Source organism: Lemur catta, chromosome 2 (assembly GCF_020740605.2).
Source record: "Lemur catta isolate mLemCat1 chromosome 2, mLemCat1.pri, whole genome shotgun sequence".
Lineage (NCBI taxonomy): Eukaryota > Metazoa > Chordata > Mammalia > Primates > Lemuridae > Lemur > Lemur catta.
Genome location: NC_059129.1, coordinates 44,386,383 through 44,414,380, shown reverse-complemented (window position 1 = coordinate 44,414,380; position 27,998 = coordinate 44,386,383). Strand labels below are relative to the sequence as shown.

Genomic DNA, 27,998 nt, shown 5'->3' with positions numbered 1-27,998 from the left:
CGCCGTGCGGGCGGGACGCTGCTGGCATGGAGCGGGTGCCTGTCAGGCGGCTGGCACCAATGGGCTTCTGTGACAGTGAGCGGAGGGGGCCTGGCTGCAGGGCGAGGGTACTGAAAGGCATCGTGGGGGCGGAGTCCACCTGGAAATGTAGGGGTCTTCCTTTTTATCCACCCTGGAGGGCTGGACCACTGGGGGCTAGGAGTGGTCAGTTGTAGCCATTTTGGGGCTTTGTGTCACCCCTCAAACCGCCACTCCATCCTACCTCAGCCTTCTCTGGGGGACGACTCTGATAACTCCTCCTCAGCAAGGAGCCAGTGACAATGACAGCCAAGCACAGGCTCTCTAGGCGTGCGAAGCGCAACCTTTTGTTGGAGAATTTGGGTATCAGTTAAGGGGCGGGGGCTAGTTCTGAGGCCCTTGGGTCTTCTTGAAGCCCTGGAATGATCATGTTGTGGGCAGTTACACAATTACTTGTGAGAGTAGAGAGTAATAATCGACATTATCCGAAACTCCCACACCTGGCAGGACAGGTGCCTGGTGCCCTTCAGAAATGATCCCGAGGAAGGAAGACCCAGCCTCCGGGGACATCCCTGGACCCACCCTGGCAGGAGCAGGAGGAAGCTGAGAGCTCAGCTGCGTGGCCCTCCCTGGACTCGGGGCTGGAGCAGGCTGGGGTGGGGGGTGCCCGGGCGGGTCCCTCATGCTGCATGGCCTCCTGCCCTCGCCCTTCGGGGCTGTGGGGAGCAGGTTGGCCCCGCCGTGGGCCTGGGGAAGTGAGCCACCACCGTGTGACACAGAGAACATGGCTCCCACCAGACAGGGTGAGCCCACAAGCCTCGGGACCCCTCCCCAGGGCTCTCTAAGGCTCCCTCTCCCTGGCCTGGGCAGCCAGACAGCACCTCCTCCAGGAGGTCCGCTCTGCCTTCCCCTGCTGGCCTCCATCAGGCCCGGGTGGCCCTGGATGTCCACTGCTGTTGACTGTTGCTGGCCCTCCGCTGAGCCCTCTGAGAGCCCGGCCTTAGTCCCACTCGGTACGTCCCCTGTGCCTCGCATGTGATACGAGCTCAGTAGCCATGTGCCAACTAATGAACGAGTGAGTGGGGAGTGAGTGAGTGCCCGGCTGCCCGGGCGGGCATCCCCAGCAGGGAGGGGAGGCCTGCAAGGGTTAACCGGGAGCCCGCCTGTGGTCTGAGGTAAGCAAGGAGTGTGTTTGTTCAGGTAAATAAGGAAGGATTACTTATAATGGGAAATCAGGCCCCGGCCAAGTCTTCATCTCGCAGCTGCCCGACTTCCTCCCAGCACATTCCTGCACTCCACCCGCGTCCCACCGCTCCGCAGACCCAGTGCCCCAAGCCTGCCCCTGCCCCCCCGCAAGCCCCCCGGGCTGGGCCTTGCCACGGTGCCAGCAGGCAGCCCCAGCCCGGGTACAGGGCTCCCTACAGGCACGTCGCCCTGAGACCTCAGAGGGCCACCAGCGGCCCACCCAAGTGCTGCCTCTGCCCCCAGCCCTGCTGGCCCCTGGTCCCACTGGCTCCCCGGATGCCTGGCTGAGACACCGCAGTGGCCCACGCTGCCCACAACTCCTCCTGGCCCCTGAGGTTGGCACTGCAGCGGACAACTCCTTGGGCACCAGGCAGCTAACGGGTAAGTCTCATAGGAGGCACGAGTGCCCTGCCACAGGCCTTTTCCCTGCCAGCTGTGGGCGGTGGGCGACTGCAAGCAGGACTGGAAGCACATTTTGCAAGTTCAGAGCTCTTTGCTCAGGCATCAGTGACCCTGTGATCTGGGTCCCTTCACCCTCAGAATCTCCTGTCCCTCTCCACATGCTGCCCGATCTGCCTCCCCAGACCAACCCCAGGGGCTGAGTGAGCCCCTCTGGCCCAGCAAGCCCACGTCGGGGGGCTCCATGCCGAGCCCAGCCCGCCCAGCCCGAGGGAGGCAGCTCTGTGGGTGCAGTGCCCGGCCCCCGAGACCCAGCCGGTTCTGCTTGGCTAGTGAGACACAAGTGGCCCTTCTGCTGCTGCCAGTCCCAGCTGCTGTGCCAAGGGAAGGGTCTCCCTGGTGCTGGGCCACCAGTGGGCAGGGGCTCGCTGGAACCTCGCTCAGGGCCAGGGCCAGGGCTTGAGTTGGAGCAGGCAGAGAGGCCCAGAGCCCGGGGCGGGGCCGGGCAGTGGTGGGCACAGGAACCAGGTGGTCTGGGGTCGCTGCCGAGCAAACCCTCTGAGCACTTGGATACCAGGGAAGCTGAGGGCCTATGGGCCCCGGTCTGGGCACACAAGGACAGCAACAGTGGGGATGGCTTGAAGGTGCTCACTTCTAAGATTTGCCAGATTCCTGGTGGAGAGAGAGGTGGGTGATGGGGACAACAGGGTGGGAAGCCGAAGGGCCTGGGTGACTGGGTGCCCCCGAGGCTGGCCAAGGTGTGTGCGTGTGTGTGCGTGTGCACGTTGGGGTGGGCAGGCCCACTGAGCTAGCCCAGATCCTGCACCTCACCCTACCAGCTGGAGCTACCCAGCAGCCCACACCCGGGCCACATGCCCTGAGAGATCTGTCTGCTTTATGATGGTCATGGCATTTCCCCTCCTCCTTGGCCAGGGCTGGGCCTTGGCCTCATTTCCTGCCCCCACCTCCCCAGTAAACAGCTTCACAGCAACCCCCAATAAAGCTGCATCTCCCCAGCGCCAGCTGCTCGGCTGAGTAACAAAGCAAACAGGCATCCAAGCCGCCCCAGGCCCGAGGTGGCGGGCAGGGATGGGAGGAGACGCCCCACTGGACAGGTGGGCCCAGGCTCCGCTCAGCCAGGCCATGGAGCTGAGCTCACCGCCACCCGCTTGCAGGAGGGGCCAGAGCCCAGGACGCCCAGCTTGGAGCCTCACCACCCCAGATTCACAGACAAATAGAGCAGGGAGCATCCTCAGAGCTCCTGGGAAGGCTGAGGTGTGTGGGGGAGATGGTCTCTTGCCGCATGGGGACCACCCTCCCCTCTGAGAGCCCGACGGTGCATGAACAAGCGTTTCCTCTGTGCCGAGCACCATGGAGGATTCAGAGGTGAAAACCCAGCCCCTACCAGGCCTGTTATTGTGCTTGATACGTTATAAAACACTTCATTACAAGGACCCTCTGACTTAGGGCTTCTCTTCAACCAAACCTGAGGGAACAGGGCTGCACCCACTAGGTGCTCAATCAGTGCTCAGAAATTATAACCCTGGCAGTAGGTAAAAGAACCAGGAGGACCCACCTTTTACCACTGACATCGTTGCAGTGTAGCCTGTAGCCCTGAAACAATTAGAGCATGACTTTGTGCTACCTGACTTGTTGCAGCCTGAATGTGACCTGGGGAAGTCAAAGACCCTCTGGGTGGACAGCAAGAAGGGAGGGGTGATGGCCCATATCATATGATCTTGGGCAGGTCACTTCTCACTGCACTTGCAGTGAATGAGAAATGAGACGGTTAAACAAGGTGTTAAAGGAGGCTTCACGGAGAAGCCAGTCTGGGGTGGGGTCTTGAAGGCTGTGGAGGAGTTGGTTAGAGGCAGGCTGGCAGGCAGGGTTTACCAGCCTATCTCCTAGGCCTGGGGAGGGGGGAGGTGGGTGGGCAGGAATTCCTGGCTCTGGCTCCTCCGAGAGGGCAGGGAGTGGTGGGTGAGGCTGGAGAGCAGGCTGGCCCCAGGGCAACGGCCGTAAGCCCCCTCCGTCCACCCTCAACTCTCCCCCAGACTCCACACTTCAGCCCATCCCCCGTGCCCACTATCACCACCTGCTTCTTCCCTCGTCTCCCTCACTGCTCACCCCATTACCTCTCTCCTCCCTCATCTCGGCCCCACGCCCTCCCCTGCTCCCAGGTGCACGCTCAGCGCATCGTAATTCACAAGGAATTTCCATTCACCCTCCGTCTCGATCTTCACAACCCTCCAACCGCTCTTGACAGCCCATCTAACAGACAGGACAACTGAGTCTCAGAGGCGGCTGAGTCACTTGCCCTAGTCCCAGAGCTAGAGAGCAGAGAGTCAGGGCTCAAACCTGGTCTGGGACCCTCCTCCCCTTATCCCCACCCCCACCCCACTTCATGCCCCACCCTGAGCCCCCAGCCAAGCCAGTGGCCTGTCAGGTGGAACGACTCTTCCCAAAGCAAACTTTACACAAGCTGAGTTGCCCTGGGCTCTTCCTGACATTTAATGCCAGGCTCCTTCTCCCAGCTAGTTTGCATGTTCTCAGCCTGGGAGGCCCCCTGCCAGGTTCTCCTCTCCCACCTTTCAGTGGCTGGGGGTGGCCGGTGGAAGGGAGCCTCCTCCTTCCTCCCCAGCCAGTGTGACGCTGCTGGGGGCCAGATGGGACCAGGGCCCACCCAGGACCAGACCTGGGCAGTGAGGTCTCTCTAGGCATGCCAGAGTCCAGGCACTTCTTCTGCTTCTAGCTCGGGGCTAGGGGAGGGGTGGCCGGGACGCCTGGGCTAGGGTTCCAGCAGGGAGACTGGTGAGGGCGGGGCCAGGCCCCTCTGCTCATGGGGCGGCAAGCTGTCCCGAGGCCTGCTGGGGCCGGCTCCTCCTATCCCCCACGTCTAGCCACCCCCACCCCCACACCAGGACACAAGAGGGGCATGCGTCTCTGCTGCCCCCGCACTGACGGGAATGGGTCCCCCTTACCCGCTAATAACCGCCCCCTCCCCCATCTTGATCTCTTTTGAAGCAATTTCTGTTCTTAGCTTCTCAGGACAGTTTATTCTGGACTTTTGTCGCTGTACAGTCGGAGTGCCTTCACTTTGTCCAGACACGCCCTTTCCAAGCCTGGAGGTGTGCCCCTGCCCTAGGACTGGGGCTCAAGGCACATTTGCTCCTCGGCCTGCCAAGGCTTTGCAGACTCACCAGCAGGGTTTGTGAAGCGCCTCTGCCCTCGCTGGTCCGTGTGCGCCTGCAGGGGCTGGATGCGAGCAAGAGCAGAGACAGCAGCCACTGCTGCACACAGCCCTGTTGGGAGACCATAAGGCCTTCCCGTGTCACTGTCCCGCCTGGGGACTTCAAACCCCAGAGACACAACTGTCTTTATGAGACCCCATTTCACTGACGAGGAGACTGAGGCCGAGGGCAGCCAAGGTGCCCCAGCCAGGAGCCCAGGTGGAATCCATGGCTGCCAAGCTGGTGCCAGGCCTTAGGGAGCGACACCCACAAAACCTCCCAGCTCCTGTCCTGCAGCGAGTGCCGGGAGGCCCGGGAGGAGGGTAGGGAGGGAAGGGGCTGCAGCTCCAGCAACTGAGGCTGTGCTGGAGGGAGCAGGGCGGCCACGCGGGATCCGGGCTCCAAGGTGGGATGTGCAGGCGGCCGGGCAGGCAGCACCAGGAGGGCCAAGGGCCTGACTGAAGCGAGGTACCCTTGCACACAGCATGTGCTCAAGCAGGGCTGGACGAGGAACTGAATGGCAATTTCTGGAAAAGCCCGAAAGTGAGGCAGAATTGTACCCTGTCCCCACCCCACCAGCATCACTCACTCCAAGCCCCAGGCCCGCCTGGGCTGGGGGACCCTGCCGCCTGGGGGGGCTGGGGGGAGGGGCTGGGGCTGGAGTGGGGGTGGAGGGGCCAGGCCCGATGGGCAATTAGTGAGGGGACGGACAGCCTGGGGGTGGCCCTGCTTGGCCAGAAGGGTGGGCTGAGTCTTTCAGAGCCTCTGGACACCAACTCCAGGGACAGTGGGGGACCCCCAGCCACATCCCTCATCCTGCCAAAAGCGTCAGCCTTCAGCTGTGGCTCTGTCTGCAAGGGCAGCTCAGGTGTGGCCACCTCCGTGTCTCTGCCATCCTCCCTCCGAGTCCGGGTCAGGCCGAGGGGCGAGACGAGGCCCGTGGGTCATAGAACCCAGACAGTGCGGCTGGAAAAGTCTTGGGGGATGACTTGCCCCCTCGGAGTACAGAGGAGGAGACTGAGGCCCAGAGGGACCAGGGACTCGCCAGCGTTTCACATTTGGTGGGAACAGGGCCGGACGTCTCCAGAAGCTGAGGCCTCAGGTTCTTTCCAGGCCGTGTCTCCCCTTTGGGGCCGACCCCAATACGAGGGTACGCTTGGGGCTGAGCTGGGTCCCTGTACCTCCAGGCTGGGGGCACCCAGGTCACCAAGGCCCCATCAGTGCGACCCCTGTGGAGCTGTGATTCCCAGGGCCTGGGTTGGCAGGTGGCCTGAGCAGAGGCAAAGGACGGTCGGTAGGGGTGACCGTAGGGGTCGGAAGGTGCTAGACCTACCAGCACATCTGAAAAGAGGGTGGAGCTGAGTCTCGAGTTCGAGTCCCTGCTCAGTCTCACATGGGCACATGCAGGTCACAGTGCCTTTGTCTGTGAGGCGAGAATGACACTGGCAGCCCAGGGACTGGCAGGGAGGGCCCAGCAAAGCAGTTTAGAAGTTTGACCTCCCCGTCGCCCCAGGGAGAGTTGGAAGTGGTGTCAGCGAGGCTGTGCGTGTGGATGCCCGAGATGCCCACGCAGCGGGGCGCGGAGGGACTTCGCTGGCACAGAGGTGCCTGGGCTCCTGGCTGCCCATGGGAACCGCGGGAAGAACAGCCCACACCAGGGTTCTTTGGTGCTGCCCTGGCCCTTCGGTTCCCTGTGCCCCATCGTCCTGCTACCTGCCCCTGTCCCCAACTGCCACTCTCCTGCCCCTTCACAGTCTCACTGCATCCCCCATCCCGCCCTACACACACCCGGCTCCTGGGCCCACGAGCTGCCCCCCAAGGTGGCCCCCGCCGAGCCAGGCTCCCACAAAAGTTAGGTGAGTGGCCTGGACAGGTCTGTGCCTGGAGGAGGCAGAGACACCGGGGGTCTAGAGGAAACCCTCTTCTACGCTCATGTGGAGTCCAGGCCAGGCCAGGCTGCTCAGCAGCCCCGCAGGGTCTGCCTCCCTTCTCTCTGCCCTTGGAAACCCTGGGGGCTGCAGGTGCTTGGGGATGGCCACAGTGGGGTGCTCGAGAGAGCCCTGGAGCTGCCCACTGGAGGTGACCAGCCTGAGACCACTTCCTGGGCAACAGGGTGGTCTGTCCAGCGGGGGAGGACAGCACCTGGGCAGTAAGGAGGAGGCCTGGGCACGTCTCTGGGGTCCAGCTGGTGTGAAGGGCGAGGTTGCTGGGGTTCCGTGGGAGGCGTGGAGAGACAGGGAGAGCCGGGGCCTGAGGCCAGGGCGTTCGGGGAAGCCAGACTTGCTGCCGCACAGCCAGGGCCTGGCTGTGGCCTGGGACTCTGGTGGCCTGGGCTCCTCTCCAAGGTGCTGACCTGCTGACTGGGGGCAGACCCAGGTGGCCCCTGCTCACTCTGCCTGGTTCCTGGCCAGGTCCTCGGCTCACGGTCACAGTTCCCACTCTGGCTCATCAAAGGGGGCCAGGGGTTTGCGTGGATGGAGGGGGAGCGGCTGACGGTCAGTGCGCTGGCCGCTGTGGGGAAGCCGGGGGCGGTCTGCCCCCGCCGCAGCTCCTGCTGCAGTGGGCTGGCTGGGGGCCGAGCAGCAGGGCCAGGGTGGCTAGCTCTGTCCCCGCAGCACTTCTCAGCGGGGCCTGGGCTCTGGGAGGGCTGGGGTTGGGTCTCAGGATGGAGGTGCACACCGCCATCCCCCAGGATGAGGAGCTGGGAGCCTGGGCCGGGCAGGTGGTGGAACACAGGCTGCGCCCACAGCCCAGGCCGTGCTAGAGACCTGCCAGGCGACTGACTCCGCTCCCTGGCGCTGTGGTCTCCGGAGCCCTCAGGGGATCTTTCACTGGTGCCAGGTGGTGGCAGGAGATGAGAACCTGGGAGGCAAGGGGGCCGCAGGGCACATCCCTGGCAGCAAGGGCGAGGGCAAGCAGGGCAGTGGCAGAGAAAGCTGAGCCGAATCTCCAACTTTGGGTCCCTCTGCCCTTTCTCCTTAATCTGCCTTCCTGGAGGAACGGGAGGTGCTGAGAGAACGGTCGCTAATCCTCCTGGCCGCCACCCCGCCGATCTGGTCCTGTCTCTGGGCCGTGGCCTCCACCAGCTGTTACCGAACTTTCTTTGTCTGGAGTGGGAGCCAGGGCTTCTGGGGCCGGAGGGAGCCAGGACACGCTGAGCCTTAATCCAGACACGTGGCTTAATCCAGGAGAGATCAGCTCGAGGTTTGGGAGCTGCAGGCATCGCTCAGGAGATGCAGCCCCGCGCCTGCCGGCAGAGGCTATGGGGAGGACTGGGCCTGCGGGCAGGGGACCGGCACCTGGCAGGTACCTGGCTTGTCCCAGGACCCCAGGCCTATGAAGCAGTGGCCTAGTGTCAGGGGGCCCTTGGTCTGGCGCTGGCTCTGCTGTGTGACCGTGGGCACCCCCTGCCATGCTTTGAGCCTCAGCTTCCCCAGTGCACGTGTGTCCCCTGGGCAGACCGTCACCCATGGATCTGCTCACGGGATGGATGGCATGGCACAGGGAGGAGAGCTTTGGGCGGAACTGTGGTGAGAAGGAAGGAGCATCTGGGCAGGGGACAGTAACACAAGAGAAAATAGCCACGTCGTCCCCACAGCACGGGGCCCAGTGTGAAATGCCATTCTCATTAGAGCCTGGGCATTTGGTCACCATGTCAATCCCTGGTCTGGTCCAGATGCTGCCACTAACCAGAGCTTGAATCCCTTCCCTACGCTGGGCCTCATTGTTCCCACCAATGAGACAATCACAGAATATACGGCCCCTTCCAGCTCCGATTATCTGGGCGGGGCAGGAGGTAGGCTCAGAGGTGGGCATGAGCCATGGGGATGGGGCAGGGCAGGCCGTGGGGAGCCATGGGGGGCTCTGGAGCACAGAGGTGTCTGATGAAAGGGTGTTAGAGGGAAATGAGCTTGACAGTGGGGTGAATGAGCAGCCAGAACGTGGGCATGGACTTTGGAGGATCAAGGAGCTCAATCAGGAGGTGGCAGACCCCCCAGGAAGATGGGACTGGCCAGAAGAGGATCCTCAGGGTCCAGTGAGCAGAGCCCAGCCTGGCAGGTGGGAGCCTGGGCAAGCGCGTGAGTCCTTGGCCTCGCCGTCCGCGTCTATAAAACAGGGCCTGGGAGTCCACGGCCCCCAGGCTGTGGATAGTAAAAGGGGTGATGTGGGGATGCCCTGGGCACGGGGCATGGGAGGTGCTCACCGTGCAGTTCCCTCTTCTCCCCTCCCGAGTCCAGCCGGGAGCCTGGAGGAGGTGCCCGAGTTGCAGGCTGGCCCACCAGCCCCTGGCTCCCTGACCAGTCCAAGCCTCCCCGACCAGTCCAAGCCTCCCGGCCCCAGAGCTGGGCTGCCTGCGGGCCAGAGCCTTCCCCAGCACCCTGGCCGCGGAAAGCCAGGCCTTTCCTCTTGCTGCGCGGCTACTCATTAGCTTGTTTTTCACCCGGGAAGTGTCGGAGCTAGGACCAAGGGCTGGTGGAGAGCAGGTTCTTTGGCGTTTAGGGATACGGTGGTGAGGGCGAGCTGAAATGCGGGTGTGGGGGAAGCAGGACTCCGCGCTGGTGAGGGAGCCTTGGTGCGGGAGTCAGAGGCCTGGGTTTGGGGCGTCCACCTCTCTGCACCTTGACTTCCCATCGGCAGCGAGAATAAGGCCCCAGCTGCCTCTCCCTGGGGAGGGCTTCACGGTGCCCTCGACAAATGTTCCAAGGATGTGTCATTACATCTGACCTGGCAAATGCCACCACTCGCCCAGCCCATTCATCCCCACTGACCCCTCACACAGCCCTGCCCTGAAACACAGCCGCCGCCTCCCCCCCTGCCCGCGGCTGGGGCCGAGCAAACAGGAGGGCCGCAGAGGAAGCGAGCCCTCTTGCTGCTTGGAAAAGCTTCTGCCTCCCTGGCACGTGGCCCAGGGTGCTGGCAGAGACTGTCCTAACGTGGCAGGCACAGGGGTTCTGGGGATGTGGATGGGGCGGGAGCCAAGCAGGGGGCGATGAGGGAGGAGTGGGGGACCGAGGGGGGGTCCCCAGGGGTGGAGCACCCACGGGGTAGGGCGTGGGCACAGGCCAGGGTGGGGACGCAGGGGCAGAGTGAGCTGTTGGCTCTGCCTAGGTAAATAATGTGGGCCCACGGCACACACTGGTGTTTGCACAGAAGGACTTGAAATGATTCCAGACCTGCCCTCTATCCCTCACAACCAAGGCCCCCCCTCAGTCTCTGCCCACCCCACCTCACCCTGACCTTTTCTTCCCTGTCACTTAAAGGAGCCCTTGAAAGGAAGAGTTGAAATCAAAGGGAACACCCTTCTCTCTTGCTGGCATTCTCTCCGCCACAGGAAACTGCGGGGCTGCCATGTAAGGTTGGGAAAGTTGGGCACTGCACAAGGGGGGTGGGCAGAGGGAGCTGAAATTCTACCTGGGCTCCATTCACCAAGCTATGCTACCCAGAGGGGAAGGGGTGGCATTTTCTAAGTTGTACAAAGGTGTCAAACAGGCTAGCTGCAGCCCTAGACCGGAGGTATCAAACTGGGTTCTTTCCCTCGTCGCACCTGCAGAGGTAAGTGCCAGCTGCACACTAAGGCCGAGCAGGCCGGTCCCACAGGGCGGCTGGAGATGGGCCAGGGAGCCCCCCTTCACTCTCCAGCGTCCCTGTGTGGCACGGTGAGTTCTGCTGCGGTTAGAGAGGCTACCCAGTCTTTTGATTAAAGCCTCCCCCTCCTCCTGGCCAGATGCCTTTAAAGCAGCAGTTCTGCAATTTGAACGTGCCTCCAACTCACCCGAAAGCCTCCTGAAATGTAGTGCCGGCCTCCCTGCCCCAGAGCTTCCGATTCGGCAGCTCTAGAGCGGGCCTGGGAATGGGAGTTCTGACAAGTTCCCGGGCGGTGTTGGTACTGCTGGTCCAGGCACCGCATTTGAGGACCACTGCTTTCAAATACAAACACCCTTGAGAAAGGACACAACTCACTTGCCCTCAACAGGTTTATCTGCTCCTTTGCTCCCGTCCCAGTTGTTTCCTGTATTATTGGCAGCATGTATCTGCTGTAATCTTCCACCTCTGCCTTGATTATTCTGGAGTCTCAGGCCCCTGAATCACTGAACAGCCCAGAAAGCCCCGTGTCCGGGTGCAGGTCATCTCTCAATTCCCCTGCCTCTCCCAAACTGCGCCCTCTGATACGGGACTGAGAGCAAAGGGCCTGGGTGATCGGTGGCGAGCGAGGCCCCCCGACTGCACGGATGCTGAGTGGCCCTGGAGGGCCTGGGCGGGGGGAGCAGCGATGAGCAGCAGGCTGAGTTGCTGAGGGTCTTGGCTGCTCCTGGGAGCCTGCCCCTCCTCACCACCTCTGCTGCCCCCAGGAAAGGCTGGCGTGGGTACCTCCTCCAGCAGCTGCACGTTCCCCCAGGGCTCAAGGGGAGAGGACAGGGCCCTGGGAGCTGGGAGGGCCCCGGGGCAGCACTGGAGGCAGGAGGGGGAGGTGGGTGGGAACCAGGAAACAGCCTGGCAGGGCAGCGTGCCTATGAGTTCTTACTCAGTGGCCAACTCAAGAGTGTTAGGCTTTGGGACTTTATTGACATCCCCAGATGGCCCTGTAGGAGGGGCAGGGCTGGCAGACTCCCCACCACACACCCCCTTCTCCCATTCTCTCCCCTGCTGGTGAAGGTGATGGCAGCCTTCTCCCTTCCACTTCCACGTCTGTCTCTGTCAAGGGCAGAATAAAAGAAAACAAGCTTTGCTACAGTAGCAAAGATTTAGATTAGGTTAGCAGGAAGGATTTGGACGTGAAGGGCTCCTTGTCCAGGCCTCAGTTTGCTCATCTGCCAAATGGGGCTAATCGTGCCTCCATTGTGAGGACTGAATGAGGGTAAGAACCTCAGAAGATTGCCTTAAGCACATTAGGTGTGTAAAGATTTGCTGCTCCCAGCCAACCCGGCTTCCCTGGGGGGCGAGGGATCTATCTGTTTACAGTCCCCCCCTCACTGTCCTTCCCAGCCAGAAGCCTGTCTGCCCAACCCTGTCCCAGCTGCCCAATGACCCAGAAGCCCCCAACTCTCCCGGGCCCAGCCCACTGCCCACTGGGCGCCTCATCCCCATAACCAGCTTAGTGGCCCCACGGGGATGGGGAAGCAGTCAGACCTGACTCTCTTTCCTCTTTCGCTTCTGTGGACGCAGCCGCCAGCCCGAGCAGCAGTGGCATGGGCAGCGCCAGCCCAGGCCTGAACAGCGTGCCCCCCGGCCGCCTCCTGCTGCCCCCCGACACGGCATCGAGGACAGGCTTGGAGAAGGCAGCAGCAGGGGCGGCAGGTCCCGAGAGACGGGACTGGAGCCCCAGCCCGCCGGCCACGCCTGAGCAGGGCCTGTCTGCCTTCTACCTTTCCTACTTTGACATGCTGTACCCCGAGGACGGCAGCTGGGCTGCCAAGGGCCCTGGGGCCAGCACTCGCGAGGAGCCGCCTGAGGAGCCTGAGCAGTGCCCGGTCATTGACAGCCAAGCCCCAGGGGGCAGCCTGGACTTGGTGCCAGGGGGGCTGACCCTGGAGGAACACTCACTGGAGCAGGTGCAGTCCATGGTGGTGGGCGAAGTGCTCAAGGACATCGAGACAGCCTGCAAACTGCTCAACATCACCGCAGGTGAGCCCCTGTCCCCACACCCACCTCCATAAGGGGGTCACAGACAGGGCCAAGGTCACCGGTGTGGGTTGAGGCACTGCTGGATGGACTCTGGCCACCTCTGCCCAGCCCCAGGGATGCTGGCACTTCCACACACACAGCCCCTAACAACAGTAGCTGTGAGCCTGGGCTGGGAAGGTTTTGACCCATCTCTGTGCCCCAACCATGCCAGCCTGCTGTCCCCACTTGGTAGGTGCTGGGTGGCGTGAATGCAAGTGCTACACCAGCCTGCCCACCGCCTCCCCTTGCTTCCCTCTCCACTTTCCCCCACTCACGCTGCTCCAGACACAGCCCCTGCCATTCCCACGACACTCACCACAGGACCTTTGCACCTGCCGCTCCTGCAGCCGGGAAGGCTCTTCCCCCCAATATCTATTTGTCTCACCTCCTTCAGGTCTTGACTCCCGCGGCACCACCTGGGTGAGGCCTTCCCTGACCCCCGCACTGACATTGCTGCCGCGCCCCCACCTCCTGCCCCCTCGACTGCTTCCCCGCAGCACTTCCTGGCGTCTGCCATGCTGCGCACCTGACTGACTTACCTTGTTTACTGTCTGCCTCCCCACCACAGAGTACACTCCACAGGGCAAGGACTCCCATCCGTTCTGTCCGTCCCTACTCCCCTGTTCTTTGGAAAGCACTTTGAACATAGGATGCTCAAAACACCGTGGTTGGATGAATCCAACAAGAAGCACTTCCTGATAGGCCAGGCCCTGTTCTAGGACTTGGGGATTGAGTGGTGAACACAACACAAAAGTCCCCATGTTCACGGAGCCGGCATCACAGGGAGGGAGACAGATCATAAATAAATACATGTGTCACTGTCTGGTGGTGAGGAGGGGACATGCTGGGGCTGGGCACGTGTGTGTCTGCCAGGCCTGCGGGCTGTGGCTCTGGAGCTGATGCTACGGGCTGAGGGGCTGTGGGTCTCCAGTCCCCTGTCCCACCATCGTCTCTCCTGCTTCAGGCAGGCCTGCCCCGTTGCCCACAAGCTTCAGGCGGCCGTGCGAGCACCCCCATCCGTGCGGCTTCCACTGGGAGGAAGGTCTTCACGCATCCCTCAGGCCCAGCCCCTGCCCGCCACCTCCCCCGTTGGCATCCCCAGCGGAGGCAGCTCCTGCCAGTGACTCAGGCCTCCAGTTCCCCGGTGCCCACGCCACCCCGCCCTGGGAGGTTCTCCACGGGCCTCTTTTCCCACCCTGGCGGGGGAGGGGTGGGCCCTCTGAACAATGGGGACAGAAACAAATTGCTTTGACCTCAGGGAGAAAAATGAGTTTATTAAATGAGGGCAGCCTATCCTGCCGGTCACCTAGCTGGGGCACTGGCTTAGACCATGCCGTTCACTTACAGGCCCCACTGTGACTGTACCCACCAGCCTGGCCCCCTGTGTGCCCCATCAGGCTCACTCCAGAGCAGGCCCCTCCCCTGGCCTCTGCAGCCTTAGTCGCCCCCTAACCACCCTGTGCCCCGCCGTTTGCTTGTTCAACACGTGTGCACGGAGCCGCGGCTCTACACCCAGCCCTTTGTTAGGTGTGGAATAAGCAGATGGAGTTCTCTGTGCCTCAGTTTCCTCATCTGTAAGATAAGGGGGTGGGGGCAGTGTTGGGGCTGTAAGACTAATTCCTGGTTAGGTTTTACTCTGGTTCCTTGGGGGTTTGGGGAGGGCAAGAGGTATCTGGGGGAGAAGCTCAGGTGTTTCTGGCTTAATGCCACTGGCCACTCCAGGGCTGGGGCTCCCCTGAAAGGCCCTTTGGAGGGGCTGCAGGGGTCTGGGAGGACCCGAGGCCCAGGTGGGCTGGGGGTACAAATGCACCAGGCTACCCTACCCTGAGCCAAGTTTGTTTCTAGGGTCCTGGCTCCTTCCTTTCATCCCCCTCTCTTCTTGGGCACCCATCTCCACAAGTCCCCCCAAGGCCCTGCCTGGGCCTGGCCTGTCCATACGCCTAGGAGCGAATGGTCCCAGGCCACCATGGGTGCCCCATCACAGCAGGGTAGGCCACATTCGGGGCAGTGCCCTCAAGCAGCCCCTGAGCTGACAGGGTGTCCCTTGCTCAGACCCTGTGGACTGGAGCCCCGGCAACGTGCAGAAGTGGCTCCTGTGGACAGAGCACCAGTACCGGCTGCCCCCCGTGGGCAAGGCCTTCCAGGAGCTGGGGGGCAAGGAGCTGTGTGCCATGTCGGAAGAGCAGTTCCGCCAGCGCTCGCCCCTGGGCGGGGACGTGCTGCACGCCCACCTGGACATCTGGAAATCAGGTAGGACATGGCATGGCGGAGCAGCCCCTTGGGGCTCCAAGCCAGGGATACTGAGCGGGATGGCTAGGCCAGGATGCCAGCCGGGGAGTTGCCCTCTACTGGGGAAGCAGGCCCTTGGCCCCAACCTGGGCTCTGTTCTGAATCTCAGCCCCCACTGCAGCTGCCTCCCGGATCCTGGTGAGCTCCCCCTACCCCCACCTGCTCCCAGCCCTGGTCAAGGCCACAGAAGGTAGGACAGAGCACGTGGGCAGCTAAAAGGTAGAAGTCAGACAGCCAGGGCATGGGACGTCAGAGCTGAGGGCAAGCAGAGATACTGGGAAGTCCTTATTTTTCCCTTTTAAAATTTTGTTTGTTTTGCTTTGTTTTTCATTAAAGAAGTAATGAGAGCCGGGCACGGTGGCTCATGCTTGTAATCCTAGCACTCTGGGAAGCCGAGGCAAGTGGATTGTTTGAGCTCAGGAGTTCGAGACCAGCCTGAGCAAGAGTGAGACCCTGTCTCTACTAAAAAAATAGAAATAAATTAGCTGGACAACTAAAATATATATATATTAAAAAATTAGCCAGGCATGGTGGCACATGCCTGTAGTCCCAGCTACTCAGGAGGCTGAGGCAGGAGGATCGCTTGAGCCCCGGAGTTTGAGGTTGCTGTGAGCTAGGCTGATGCCACGGCACTCTAGCCTGGGCAACAGAGCAAGACTCTGTCTCAAAAAAAAAATAAGTAATGAGGCATAGATGTGCTTGTTAAAAAGAAGACCATAGTGAGGCCGGGTGCTGTGGCTCACACCTGTAACCCTAGCACTCTGGGACGCTGAGTTGGGATGATCGCTTGAGCTCAGGGGTTCAAGACCAGCCTGAGCAAGAGAGAGACCCTGTCTCCACAAAAAATAGAAAAATTAGCCAGGCATGGTGGTGCATGCCTGTAGTCTCAGCTACTCGGGAGGCTGAGGCAGGATCACTTGAGCCCAAGGAACGTGACGTTGTTGTGAGTTAGGCTGATGCCACTGCACTCTAGCCAGGACGACAGATTGAGACTCTGTCTTAACACAAAACAAAAAACAAACCAGAGTGAAAACCAGTATCTCCAACCCCCTCCCTACCCCAGCTTCCAGTCCTTCCTAGAGGCAACAGCTGTGACCAGTTTCTTGGGTATTTCTCCAGGGAAAGTCTATGCATATTCAAGCAAATACATGTATGTGTGGTTTTTACTCCTTTTTTAAGACATAAATAGTACCAGGGTATCCCGCTGTGCCGCACTCAGCAGTGTATCTTGGCTCTTGCTCCGTCCCCAACCGCCTGTGTACAGCGGCCTGCTGGGCGCCACCATGTGCCCTGCGCACAGTGGGGCACTTTGGCAGATGTGGCGTTTGCTCAGCGAGCTAGTCAAGGCCTTTGTCCCTAGGGGCCCGAAATGCATAAGGGGACAGGACCCATTCCTATGACCCTGTCAGGGACCGGTGCCCTGCCCCAGCCCAGGCCCCTTGCCAGGGGATGGTCGGTGCCAGACCAAGGGGATGCCAGTAGTGACGTGGGAGGAAGCTGGCTGCCTCCGCCCCGGCTGGCCTGTGGGGTGGGAGAGGCGGAGAGGGCCGGGGAGCCGGAGGGGATGGAGTGCTGGGGGCAGCTGGCGGCTGGAGGGCAGGGGGCCTGTTTGTATCGTGCCAGGCACTGAGTGAGGTGCTGTGCAGCCGGCACCACCTTGAGCCCGGAAAGACCTGTGAGGGGTGTCCCGGCCCCGTTTCACAGGTGAGGAGGGCGAGGCAGAGAGAGCCTCGGAGGCCCCTTCCCGCTTTGACGTCCTGAATTTTCTTCCAGGAGGCGGCTGCTTGTAAACAGCTTGCCTTCCCAGCTTGGCAGGAGGCAGGGGGCCGCGGGGGAACCCCCCGCCCCACCCCAGGGCCCTCCCTCCTGCACCCCTGGGCCTCTCCTGGGTCCCCAACCTCCTCTCCTTGCCCCGCAGCAGCCTGGATGAAGGAGCGGACCTCGCCTGGGGCGGTTCACTGCGGTGGTGAGCGGGGGAGCGGGCGCCCGGCGGGCAGGGGGCGGCCACCGAGGCAGCGGGGTGGCCGCGGCCGCCCGCTCACCGCCCTTCCCTGGCCGCCCAGCCTCCGCCGGCGAGGACAGCTGGACCGACGGCGAGGTGGACTCGTCCTGCTCCGGGCAGCCCATCCACCTGTGGCAGTTCCTCAAGGAGCTGCTGCTCAAGCCCCACAGCTACGGCCGCTTCATCCGGTGGCTCAACAAGGAGAAGGGTGAGCGGCCGCCAGCAGGCCCTGGGCCCCGGGAGGGCGGCCGGGCGATTTGTGTCTGCGCCCGTCTCCGGGGCCGACTCTGTCATGCCGGGGACCCTCAGCGCCACACGGTGCCGGGGACGTAGCGGGGGCTTAAAACCACTTGCTGAGAGTGCGGACACAGCCTTTGCCCTCAGAACGTCATGGCTTCGCTGGAAGGACTAAGGATGTCCCACCAGAAACAACGCGAGCTGCGCGGGTAACATTAAAGTTCCTAGTAGCCACGTTAAAGCATTGTTAAAAACAGGTGAATTAAATTTTAATTACACATTTATCTAATCCAACATTATAAATTATGGTTTCCACATATAATTAATATGAAAAATTAATTTTGATAATTATAATTAATTATAAATTATTTTACTAAGTCTTAGAAATCTAGTCTGTAATTTACATGTCTACCACATCTCAATTTAGGCTAAGCAACATTTCAAGTGTTCAAGAGTCACATGGGGCTGGTGGCTACTGTGTTGGACAGCGCAGGACTTGGGTGGGGTGTGTGTTGGAAAAGGCTAAGAGCCAAGAAACCTGAGTCCTGGGCCCTTGCTGCCATAGTAGCTGTGGTTGCCTGGACCACAGTCTTCTTATCTGTAAAATGGGCTAGATTCATTCGCCCCACAGACCTTCATTGAACACCAACTCTGATGCCACACTCAGCTGACTTTACAGAGAATTCAGCAACACTCCAGCCTTGAGGGGCCTACAGCGTGCAGGAGAGAGAGCAGTGAAATGAGCCGGTGTGTGGAGCATTTCAGGGCTGTGATGGGGCTATGGGGACAGAAAGGAGGGGATTAGCTGTGTCTGGTCCAAAGGACCCCGTGGAGGAGGGATGGTTAGATGGGGGTGGTGGAGGTGATGCTCCTGCACAAGGTACAGTAGCCCAGGTGTGCCTTGGGGACTGAGAGTGAGCCAGTCTTTCGGGACAGGGAGATCAGGGAGGGCCCTGTGGTCTGGAAAGCTTCCTGGAAGGGGCATGGTGGCCTGGGCCTTGGCCAGAGGGGTTAGAACGAGAATGGAGGGTACTAACGATGTAATAACTTGTCCCAGGGGGCACTTCCTCAGGTTCCACTCTAAGCGTTTTTGGTAACAACTCAACACCCCATGGTGGTCACGACAGCCCCTCTTACGGAGAGAAGGAGCCTCAGACAGGCTCTAAAGGGAGCAAATGGCAGAGCCAGGACTGAAGCCCAGTTGGCCCAGCTCCAAATCCAGTCTCCTTCCACCACCTCATATTTATTAATCATGCCAGAAAGGGCTGTGTGGGCTGCAATGTCTGAGAATGGCAAAGAGGTCGTTTCAGGCTTGGAGCCACAAGGACACAGGTGGTGGGTGTGAGGGCTGATCTTGCCAAATGAGCCGCGGGCACTGCCAGGAGCAGCGCAGGGCTTTGGATTAGGACGTGCAAACCCTGCAGTGGGAACCGAGGCTGGCAAAGGCCAGGCCCGCAGGGCCCTAAAGAACCCACTAGGTACACAGGCTCACCCCACAGCAGGAGGTTTTGACTCCAAAGTATTCTCTACCATTTATCTGGGCATGTGGCACATGCTTTGCACACATTTCTCTAGCCCTCACCACGACCATGGGAGTAGGTCCCCACAGCCTGGCTCTGCCTGAGCAGAGGGCGGTCTTGGCACTGGCTCCCTTGTTTCCCAGGAGACTGACCTGGTGGTCTGGGTCTTTCTCCTTCCTGCCGCACCACTTGCACCACTGGCTCTCTCTCGGCCCTCCTGCTCCCCCAGGCATCTTCAAAATTGAGGACTCCGCCCAGGTGGCCCGGCTGTGGGGCATCCGCAAGAACCGTCCTGCCATGAACTACGACAAGCTGAGCCGCTCCATCCGCCAGTATTACAAGAAGGGCATCATTCGGAAGCCGGACATCTCCCAGCGCCTGGTCTACCAGTTCGTGCACCCCATCTGAGACTGCGGCCAGGCCCCAGGCCCCTCCCGCCGGCCTGCACCTGCCTTGGCCAGACCCTGGGCTGGGGCAGAAAGGGTAGTCAGCTGGCATTCCGGAGTCCAAGTTCAGGGAGGGGGTGGCCACCACCCTCAGGGGTATAAGTGGGGTCCGGGGACCCCAGGGTGGGCTGCTTCCTCCTCAGGCCTGAATGTTCACGTGCCCGGTATTCTGGAGGGTGGAGGGAGGCAGGGCGGTTCCAGGTGTTCACTGCTCTCTAGGTAAGGACAACCCTCTAACAGCCTGTGACCCGGAATTGCCAGAGCAGAGCCTACAGAATGGCAGTGACTTGGCCAAGGCCACTTGCAGTCCAGGGCTCTCTCTGCTACACCCCCACTTCCCATTGTGCACCATGCCTGGCATGGTGCTAGGAGACGTCTGCACCCAGGGGTGCCCCCAGGAATGGATAATAAAGATATTAGAGAACTGACTCATCCCCAGTGTTTATGCAGTGAATGGCACAGCTCGGAGGCCATCAATGGTCAAGAGCAGTTGTGGTCACAGGAGCCTGGAGTGGTCAAGGGAGGCTTCCTGGAGGAGGTGGCATTGAGCTGAGCCTAGAAGGAAAGGGATAACTGATTGGTAGAAGCATGTGGGAGAGAGGTAGTGAGTCCTCAAAGCCTAGGAGGGGCTAGAACAGCCACCTTGGTTTGGGCTGAGAGGAGGGACGCAGGGCTGGCACTGAGGAGTCCTCCGCATACTCTTGCTCTGCTGTGGAGCAGGGCTTTGTGCCTGGGGGCGGAGGGGCAGAGCCCTTGTCTCTGCTCTGCCAGCTAAAGGAGCTAGACTACACCGAGGGGCGTGGGAGGGGGTGGGCGCTTCAGTCCCCTCGTGGGACACTGGCTTTGCAGCAAACAGGGTGGGAGAGAGGTTAGCTCGTTTGCAATTTCTCCTGAAGACCTCAGAGCGCCACGTGAGAAGCTTCGAGCCCAGTGCGGGGCTGTGATGGGGAGAGGGTGTGCGTCAGCGTTTGTGCATGTGCTGGGGGACACAGGACCTGCCACTCACTCTTCCGGGCAAAGCAGCTCGCTCAGCTTCCTCATGCTTCCCTCGCACTTCTTCACCCAAGTGTGTGTCCTGAGGGCCTACGACGTGTTAGGTACTTCCACTGCTTTTTTGTCATTGACCTTCCCAACAAAACTATGCGGTGGGGGTTACTCCCCCATTTTGCAGGTGATGAAACTGAGGTTCAGGGTGGTTAAGTGACTTGCTCACGGTCACACAGCTGATTAAGAGCAGAACCAGGAACTGAACCCACACCTGTCTCTCCCCAGGGACAGGGCCCTCTGCCTCGCCACGCCTCCTGCTTCCTGATCGGTCAGCACCCTTCGTGCTCTATAACCCTCACCCGCCGAGGCCTGGCTTCCAGCCAGCGCCACCCACACCACTGAGGGTTAAATGCTGTCTGCACTGCTGCCTCTGCCCCTGGCAATTTTACTGTCTTCAGAGAAAGTTTACTCCTGGCAGTGAGCAAACAGCACCTTGGCATCTGTCAGCTGCCATTGGACTGGGAGGAGGAGAGGGCCCTGCCGCAGGCCTGTGCCTCTGCCTCGCTGGGCCCTGCTGTCTCCCAGCCCCGGGAAGGGGCAGACTGGGACCCTGGCCAGAGCAGGCTCTGCTCTGCTGAACTGGTTTTGTCTCCAGCTAGCCGGCTGTCCCTGGAGCCACTTGCCTGTACGTCCCCAGCTGGGCCCAGGCCTGGAAAGGCCTCAGATCTCAGGCAGGGGCTGGGGTGGAGGATGGGCAGGGGACTGGCCGCTCCCACCCGCAAGCCCTTGGCAGGCACCCGGCCACCCAGTGACACCTTGTGAGCTGGCAGCAGCAATCTGCGGACTCCTTTCCCTCTCTCACACCCCTCCCTACCAGAACCCCACCTGCCCAGGTACTCCCAGACCCCTCTCCACGGGATGCCGCCCCCAGGGCTCCCCGTAACTAAATGTAACTGCCTGAGCACACAAGACAACACGGCCTTCTGTCTGTATTTGAACATTCCTCCGTCCGGCTGAAACCAGGGCTTCAGACCGATTTGGGGCAGTAGGGGACATGGGGTGGCAAATATTCAGTCCCCGCTTGCCCTTTCTCCCCGCCCTGAGCACACCTGGGGCCGGAGGAAATTCTCCTTGAGTAACGGGTTTGTGTCAGGGCCCTGCCAGGGCCCGAGGGGCCGCAGAGAGACCGCTCACCAGACTGGGGGAAGCTGGGGCCCCCAAGCTGAAAGGGGGCGGGGACCCAGTGAACGGATGGTGGAGCTGGGACCGAACCCCCCTGGCCAGAGATGTGTGGGGCCAGGCAGCGGGAGCGGGAGAGCTGGGCCGGGCCTGGTAGAGCAGCTGAGGCCCAGAGCCCGTCCTGCCCACGCGGCTGAGAACTTCTCCCTCCCAGGGGTCCCACACGGAAACGCCTTCAGATGCAGGACACAGGAAAGCTGCTGTCACAGCACGTGGAGCCTGGCACTGTGGACAACCAGGTACCACAGGCCTCAGCAGTCACTGTTTTAAAAATCAAAACGTGTTTGGGGGCCACATTCACCCTTGAACCATGAGTTTGGGACCCTGAATGCCCCAGTTCTCCTGGTCAGGGCTTGTCACTGTGGACTCAGAACCTGAGGCCAGAGCCGCAGGAGCCTCCAGGGTAACCCTTCCCAGTCCAGACAGGACCAGGATGCCCACCAGGCGAAGGGACCGGCCTGCAGGCGCCCAGCCTGTGGGTGACCGGCTGGCACAGCACCCAGTTTTGCTCGGGCACCACCTCCCCACAGACATCCCAACCGCGAGTGGTTCTCAGAAGGCTCGGAGACCCCCAGGACTAAGAGACACAAGACTCCAGATGACAACGCCCAGCCAGGTTGACACAGTTCTGGGTTTTATCCACAGTCATACAATCACAACTTATATATATATATTTGTATTTATATACCTTTAAATTACACAATCATGTACAAAACAGGTGCATTGCTGAGACCACAGCACTTTTCGGAGTTTCACAAGTGTCAGAACTAATGGAGTCAGGAAGCCTAGGGTGGCGGGTGGCGGGGCGGCCCTGGCTCCTCACAGAACCAGGTCACACAACGGTGGTTAACTGGGGACAAAACACATTATCGCCGAGCCCCACCAGGGCGGGCCCGTGCAGCATCGAGGGTGCGGGCGGGGGCTACAGGAGGAGGCTGTGGGCGCGGCGAGGGGCACGGCCCCCACGCTCGGTGTTGAGTGCCCTGACACCAGCACTGACGGGTGGGGCTGGGCTCCCGGAGCTCAGGGACTTCCAGGTGGGAGACCCTGCTGCTCTGGGGTCCTGAGGAGCCTGGGTACCGAAAGAGAGTGGCCCTAAATGGCCACGGAGGTGGTTGCTCAGAAGGGATGGGGGTTCGAGTCCTTGCCCTGGCGTGGGCAGCTAGAGTGCTAAGAGGGACAGGCCGAGGGTCCAGCCAGGGCCACAGCCCCTCCCCAGTGCTGGGGAGCCTCCGGCACAGGGAGAGGGAGCCCAGGCCCCAAGGTGCAGATGCGCCGGCTCCCTGCCTTTCCAGGGTAAGCGCTGAGGGGCAGCGGTCCCAACCCCAGCTCCCGCCTGGGGAAAGGTAGGAGAGGCTTTTGCTCTGCAGTTGGGAGGACGGCAGGCTTCCAAAATCTCGCTTCAGGCTCTGAGGGGCCCAGCCAGGGCATATCTCCAGCCGCAGCCAAGGCCCAGAGACCAGGCAGTGATAAGGACAGGGGTGCTGGTGGCAGGGGGTGAGGATTGCCTGTCCCTGGGCTGCCGTCACCCCTGTCCCCGGGGGAGGCCTGCCCGAGTTTGGGCCCTGCCACGATCCTCCATGCCCATGTGAAGGTCGGGGCCTTGAGGCCGGGGTCTTCCACTCCCTAACAGTGGGCTGCTGGGAGCAGCAGCAGCAGGGAGCAAAGGGCGGAGGGCCGACAGAGGGCTGGGCTAGCACGCTGTCTGTGCCTGGAGGCCCAGGAGGCCCGGTGGTACAGGAGGGAGGAGGTGTCTGCAGTCCAGAGGCCTAGCAGGGGCATCCTCTGTAACAAGTCTCACCTGGGGCTGTAGGACTTCTCAGCTCCTCTCCCCGGAGGTCCCCAAGAGATATCTCTCCCAGCTACTCCCCCACCTCTTGGGATCTTGTCCAGCGCTGGTCTGCTTCGCAAGCCCCCCACCCAATCCTGTGGGACAGGCTGGTACCTAGCACTCTGCACTACTGCTGTCACCAACCAGATGGGTCCTTTGCCCCGACCCACCCCCAAAAGTCCTTTAACTGTGACCCAGGCTTGGAGAGATAGAGGGGGTCCCAGCAGGGGGAATGTTGTTCTGGGGGCTGGGGGCAAGGAAGAAAGACATGGTGACTATCCTGCTCCGGAGAGCCAGGGCTCCCCCTTCCTGCCAAACTCAGCTGTAGGCTTTCCTCTGATGGTCCCAGGCTGGAAGCTCCCACGGGCCCTGTACTGTCTCCCAGGCAGGCCAGGGAAGGGGAAGGGGTGGTTAGGCCAAGAGCCTTGCAGGCCCAAGGCTTGGTCTCACAGAGGCTCGTGGTGAGCCCAGTGATTCTACGGTTCTGGATGGACAGGGAGGGAAGGAAGGTGGAGGGCAAGATGCCCTCCTCCCCAGGAAACGGGAGGAGGCTGCTACTGTTGCTGGCTATGCTGTGGGTTTTGGGGTCCCCACCCCTGCCAGAGGACTTGTGAGAGGGGGAGGGTCTCTGCAAGTTGCTGAGGGGTATGGCTCTGAGGAAGAGCCTATGCCCAAAGCGCTGACCGCTGGAGAGGGCCCAGACAGGGACTTGGCCCCTCACATGGGCCTGGAGCTGGGCGGGCTGGCACAGACACCCTCCTGTATCCCAGGGACACCATCACTTCCTCCAGCTCACCCCTCTTCATGTCTGGGGAGCGTAGGGACCCCTGGGAACCTCTATGGTGGAGGAGGGTGACCAGGATGGGGCCAGGACTAGAAGGGCACGCCCTACGGCAGAGTGGAAGACTAAAGATTGGGGCCTCCCTTCTCGGGGTCTGGAGGCGAGGCCTTGAGCATAGGGTGGTGGTGGAAGGGGGAACACGGTGCGGGGGAAGAAGAGGTTAGGAAACCAGGCCCAGGGGGCAGGGGCAGGTGCCGGCAGCCTGGAGGGAGTGGGAGGGGGGTAAGGCAGGGTAGAGGGTCCAGGAGACATCCCTCAAGGCTCAGGGGACTCTTTGGTGGAACCTGAAGAGCAGATGTTGTGATGCTGGGCTCTGTCCTAAGACCCTCACCTGCCCTGGGGCCATCATCCCAAGCCCTACCACCCTGGCCTCCGGGTGGCCCTGCAAATGCTCTGTCTCTGTATTTTTTGTTTTGTTCTGTTTTGACTTTTAAAAAAATAAAAGCTTGATCGGAAAATATGTCTGGAACTCTATGGCGAGGGAAAGGAGACGAGAGTGGGAAGGGGAGGCGGTGGGCAAGGAGGGGGTGTGGAGGCAGCCGGGCAGCTAGATGGCCTCCACGTAGTTGGCGGGGTAGAGGCCCAGCTGCCCGCTGTCCAGCCGCCCGCGGCACCAGCCCTGCTCATCCTCCTCACCCAGCTTGGTGAGCTCGTCTCCTGGAAGGGGGACACAGGCAGGGGCTCAGAGAGGGCCGCCCCTCCCTCAACACACTCCCCGCTAGGTGAGCCCAACAAAGCCTCCCTCCCCATTAGTGCCCAAATGCTCCACTCTGACTCCGCTAGGTGCTCTTAGATATTGGCCACGGACCTCACCCTCGGAGACCAGCCCCAGTCCCCACCCAACACCCACGTGCTCCCTGGCCCCGAGGTCCCGTCCCGGCCTACTGATTCGCCTCATGGGGCCGGTCCCGCCCCCGGGCTCAGGTCCCGCCCCCGCCCCAGCACCGGCCACCCGAGGACTGGCCCCGCCCACGCCAGGCCCCGCCCCATCCATTCCCCGCAAATCCTAGCGGGCCCTGCCCTCAGCCCCGCCCCCCACGCCCAATCCCGGCCGAGCCTCCCCGGCGCCCTCGCGTGGCCGCGCCGCCGCCTCACCGGCCTTGAAGCTGAGCTCGTCCTGCTCCTGGCCGTCGTAGTCGTAGAGCGCCCGCACGCGCACTCCTTTGGCGTCGTCCTCAAAGGGGTTGGCACCCCCATTGGCCTCGCTGCCCCCGAAGGGGTTCCCGCTCTCGTCGTCGGACCACTCTGTGGCGTAGGGCTGGCCTCTGTCGTAGCTACTCACACTGAGTCGCAGAGGGAGGACCCAGCTTGAAATCCCTCCCCGCCCTCCGCGCCGTGTCCCCAGGGCTAACCCCTCCTAACCTGGGCTCTGCCCCAAATTCTACCAAGGCTGGGCAGGGATTGGCCGCCCAGGAGGGGGTCTTGAGACAGTGACCCTCATGACAGCTCTTCAAACAGATGTGAGGCAGTGCCATTCGCATTATTATTCAGCTCTTGAAGGAGAAGGCACAGAAGGGGACCCCAGAGAACATCTGAGCCTTGATCTGGGAGGGAAAGTACCACCTAATGGTTAAGGATCCCGGAGTCAGACCTCCTGGGTATCATACCCGCGGAGGTTTACTATATGACCTTGGGCAAGTCACTTAACCTCTCTGGGTTTCAGTTTCTCTCTCTGTAAAATGGGAATGTTTGCACACTAGCCTAGAGTAATTGGAGGCTTAAATACATGGAAAATGCCTAAAACAGGGCCATTCACAGTGGGTGCTCTAGAAGGATCAGCTACCACTGTCTTTTAGCGGAGACACGGTTGCTGTGATCTGGACCATTTTTTGTCTCCTGGGGCAAAACTCAGCTGCCCCAGTGTGTGGATTCCTTTTGGCCCCAGGAAGCTCCATGGAGGCACTCACCTGCCACGGTCTCCAGCCTGGGATGTGGACTCCACCGCCCCAGTGGCATTGGTCAGCGTCACCCCCTCTGCCTTCTTGGGCTGTTTCTCCTTCTTGGCGGTGGTGTGAGGCAGGTCTGGGTTCCACTCCTGGTGGGAGCAGGGGAGCAGTCAGGCTTGGGGGCTGTACCCTGAGGACCCTTCCAGCCTTTCAGGCTTCCCTTCTCCAGCCCCACAAATCCTCACCTCAAACTGAGGCCAGTTCATAGGCATGCCAGGGCCACTGGTGCTGCGGAACCATCTGAGGTCCTCCTGGGCGTCAGCGCCCCGGATGGCCTGCTCCAGCTCACGGTACACGTGGATGTAGCTGTGCACAGGGAGATGGGGGGAGGTGGAGGACAGATTCACCATGGTCCCTCTTCATCCTCAGTGAGGGCCCAGAGCCCAGTCAAGGGACCGGAATGCTGCCCATGCCCTCCAGGCAGGAATCAGGCCGGCTTTGCAGGGAGCGGCTGCAGGCATGCCCAGTGAGCTCCCTTCTCCTTCCCCACCTTAGCCACTCACCGTCCATCCAAGCACGTTTCTGGAGTCCCTAGTATGAGTCAGCTTGCGTCAGGTGGCCCCTGTGTTTGGAGCCTCTTCCCCTTTGGCCTCTGCAGCTCTGCCCTCCCCTTCCTGGCACTGTGAGGCAGGGCCTGGGATGCCCTGCACCCGTTACACCTTCTGCTGGCTGTCCCTGTGCCCTCCATGCCCACCATGCTGGGTACCTGCTATTCTCGGCTAGGTTGAGGTGACGTTTGATGTCCAGCAGCACCTCCTTGAGGAAGACCAGCCGCTTTTCCTCAAACTGCTGGCACTGTTCAAACACCTGCTCCATGCCCTCCATGTACTGGGGCGTGGTCTTGCCCACATCGTCCAGCACCTTCTCATACTTCTCCTGTGTCTGTGGGCACCAGGGTGGAGTGTGGGTGGGACCTAGCCAGGCCTGCAGCTCCCAGCCACCACCCACTCCGGGGCTCTCACACCCTCCCCTGCCCCCGCCACCCCCCGGCCGCACCTTCTGCACATCTTGCTTGCACTTGTCCACTTTGTCCTGCAGCTTCTTTTGCTGCTCAGGTGTGACTGACTGCTCCGACTTGCTGTTCATCTCCCGGGTCATGGCCAGCTTCTCCTCTTTGCAGGCCAGATGGTAGGCCTTCTTGGCTGCCTCCAGCTGCGGGGAGGGGCAAAGGGGGCGGGGCTCCCACTAGTGAGCAGGAACAAACCTGGTGGCGTCAACTCCTCCCCTGCCCACTCCCCGGGAGCTGTGAGTGCATGTTCTTGAGGGGCAGAAGGGGTGCAGGCCCTGGCTCCAGGTATTTGGGGGCAGAGTTCCTCCAACTGTGCGGTGTCCCTGCGTGGCACTGCCTGCTGCCCTGCAGATACGCTCCCGTCAGGCAGTGCAGTGCCGTCCTGTCTGTGGATCCAGAGGGCAGTGCCTCTTTTTGCCTGTGGGTCTCTTTACCCATGGGGCACTGTTTGCCCATGTGTGGCTATTCTTCCTGGAAGGCAGTGCTGCTCCCCTGTGGGCACAGTCCTGGAGGGCAGTGCCCTGCCCACGCCATCTGTAGAACCCTCCCTGTGATCAGACTGGCCCTCTGAGCTCGGCCGCCCACCCCGCCCCGTGCGTGGCCGCGCCCACTGAGCACCTCCTTCATCTTCTTGGCCCAGGGCTTCTGGGCCTTGCGGAAGCCATCTTCTGCCTCCTTGGTCTCCTTGAAGCCGCCCATGATCTGCTTGTGATAGGCGTCCTTCTGCCAGTTCTTGACCTTCTCCAGGTCCTCATTCAGCAGGCTGTTCTTCACCTCCTGGTGCAGTTCGCTTACCTTGTCCGCCTCGGTCATCATGGCACCCCAGGCCCGCTCCAGGCTGCCATACTGTGGGCCTGAGAGAACAGCAGTGGTCTCGGGGAGCCTCATCAGCCCCTGCCCAGAGCCTCCCCTCCCGCCTCCCTTCCCTGAGACTTTCCTCTTCCTCCCCATGGCAACGGAAATGCCCTCCTCTGCTCTCCCGATGCATCTATCTATCCCTTTTCTAGCCACCAACTCCAGGAAGCCTTTTCTGGCTGCCGCACCCTCAGGCACTGCGCCCTGCAGCCCTCCCTGGGCTCTGCCTGCAGCTCCTGCCC

The 27,998-nt window shown here is 61.4% G+C and overlaps 2 protein-coding genes across 2 annotated transcripts in view; one reads left to right on the top strand and one right to left on the bottom strand.

The window, feature by feature from the left end:
- Positions 1–1,281: 1,281 nt before the first annotated feature.
- Positions 1,282–19,476, top strand: SPDEF (SAM pointed domain containing ETS transcription factor). Its single transcript, XM_045543528.1, has 6 exons — positions 1,282–1,644; positions 12,057–12,515; positions 14,607–14,804; positions 16,762–16,806; positions 16,907–17,053; positions 18,832–19,476. The coding sequence occupies exons 2-6, from the start codon at positions 12,080–12,082 to the stop codon at positions 19,008–19,010; spliced, it is 1,005 nt and encodes a 334-aa protein (XP_045399484.1). The 5' UTR covers positions 1,282–1,644; positions 12,057–12,079; the 3' UTR covers positions 19,011–19,476.
- Positions 19,477–21,922: 2,446 nt separating this feature from the next.
- PACSIN1 (protein kinase C and casein kinase substrate in neurons 1) overlaps positions 21,923–27,998 on the bottom strand; it is a 57,270-nt gene continuing 51,194 nt past the window's right edge. The window contains exons 4-10 of the mRNA XM_045543526.1: positions 27,520–27,755; positions 26,889–27,044; positions 26,599–26,774; positions 26,078–26,198; positions 25,854–25,981; positions 25,042–25,229; positions 21,923–24,603 (exon numbers count right to left, since the gene is read on the bottom strand). Coding sequence (XP_045399482.1) covers positions 24,494–24,603; positions 25,042–25,229; positions 25,854–25,981; positions 26,078–26,198; positions 26,599–26,774; positions 26,889–27,044; positions 27,520–27,755 — 1,115 coding nt within the window. The 3' untranslated portion in view covers positions 21,923–24,493. The remainder of the gene's footprint in view (positions 24,604–25,041; positions 25,230–25,853; positions 25,982–26,077; positions 26,199–26,598; positions 26,775–26,888; positions 27,045–27,519; positions 27,756–27,998) is intronic.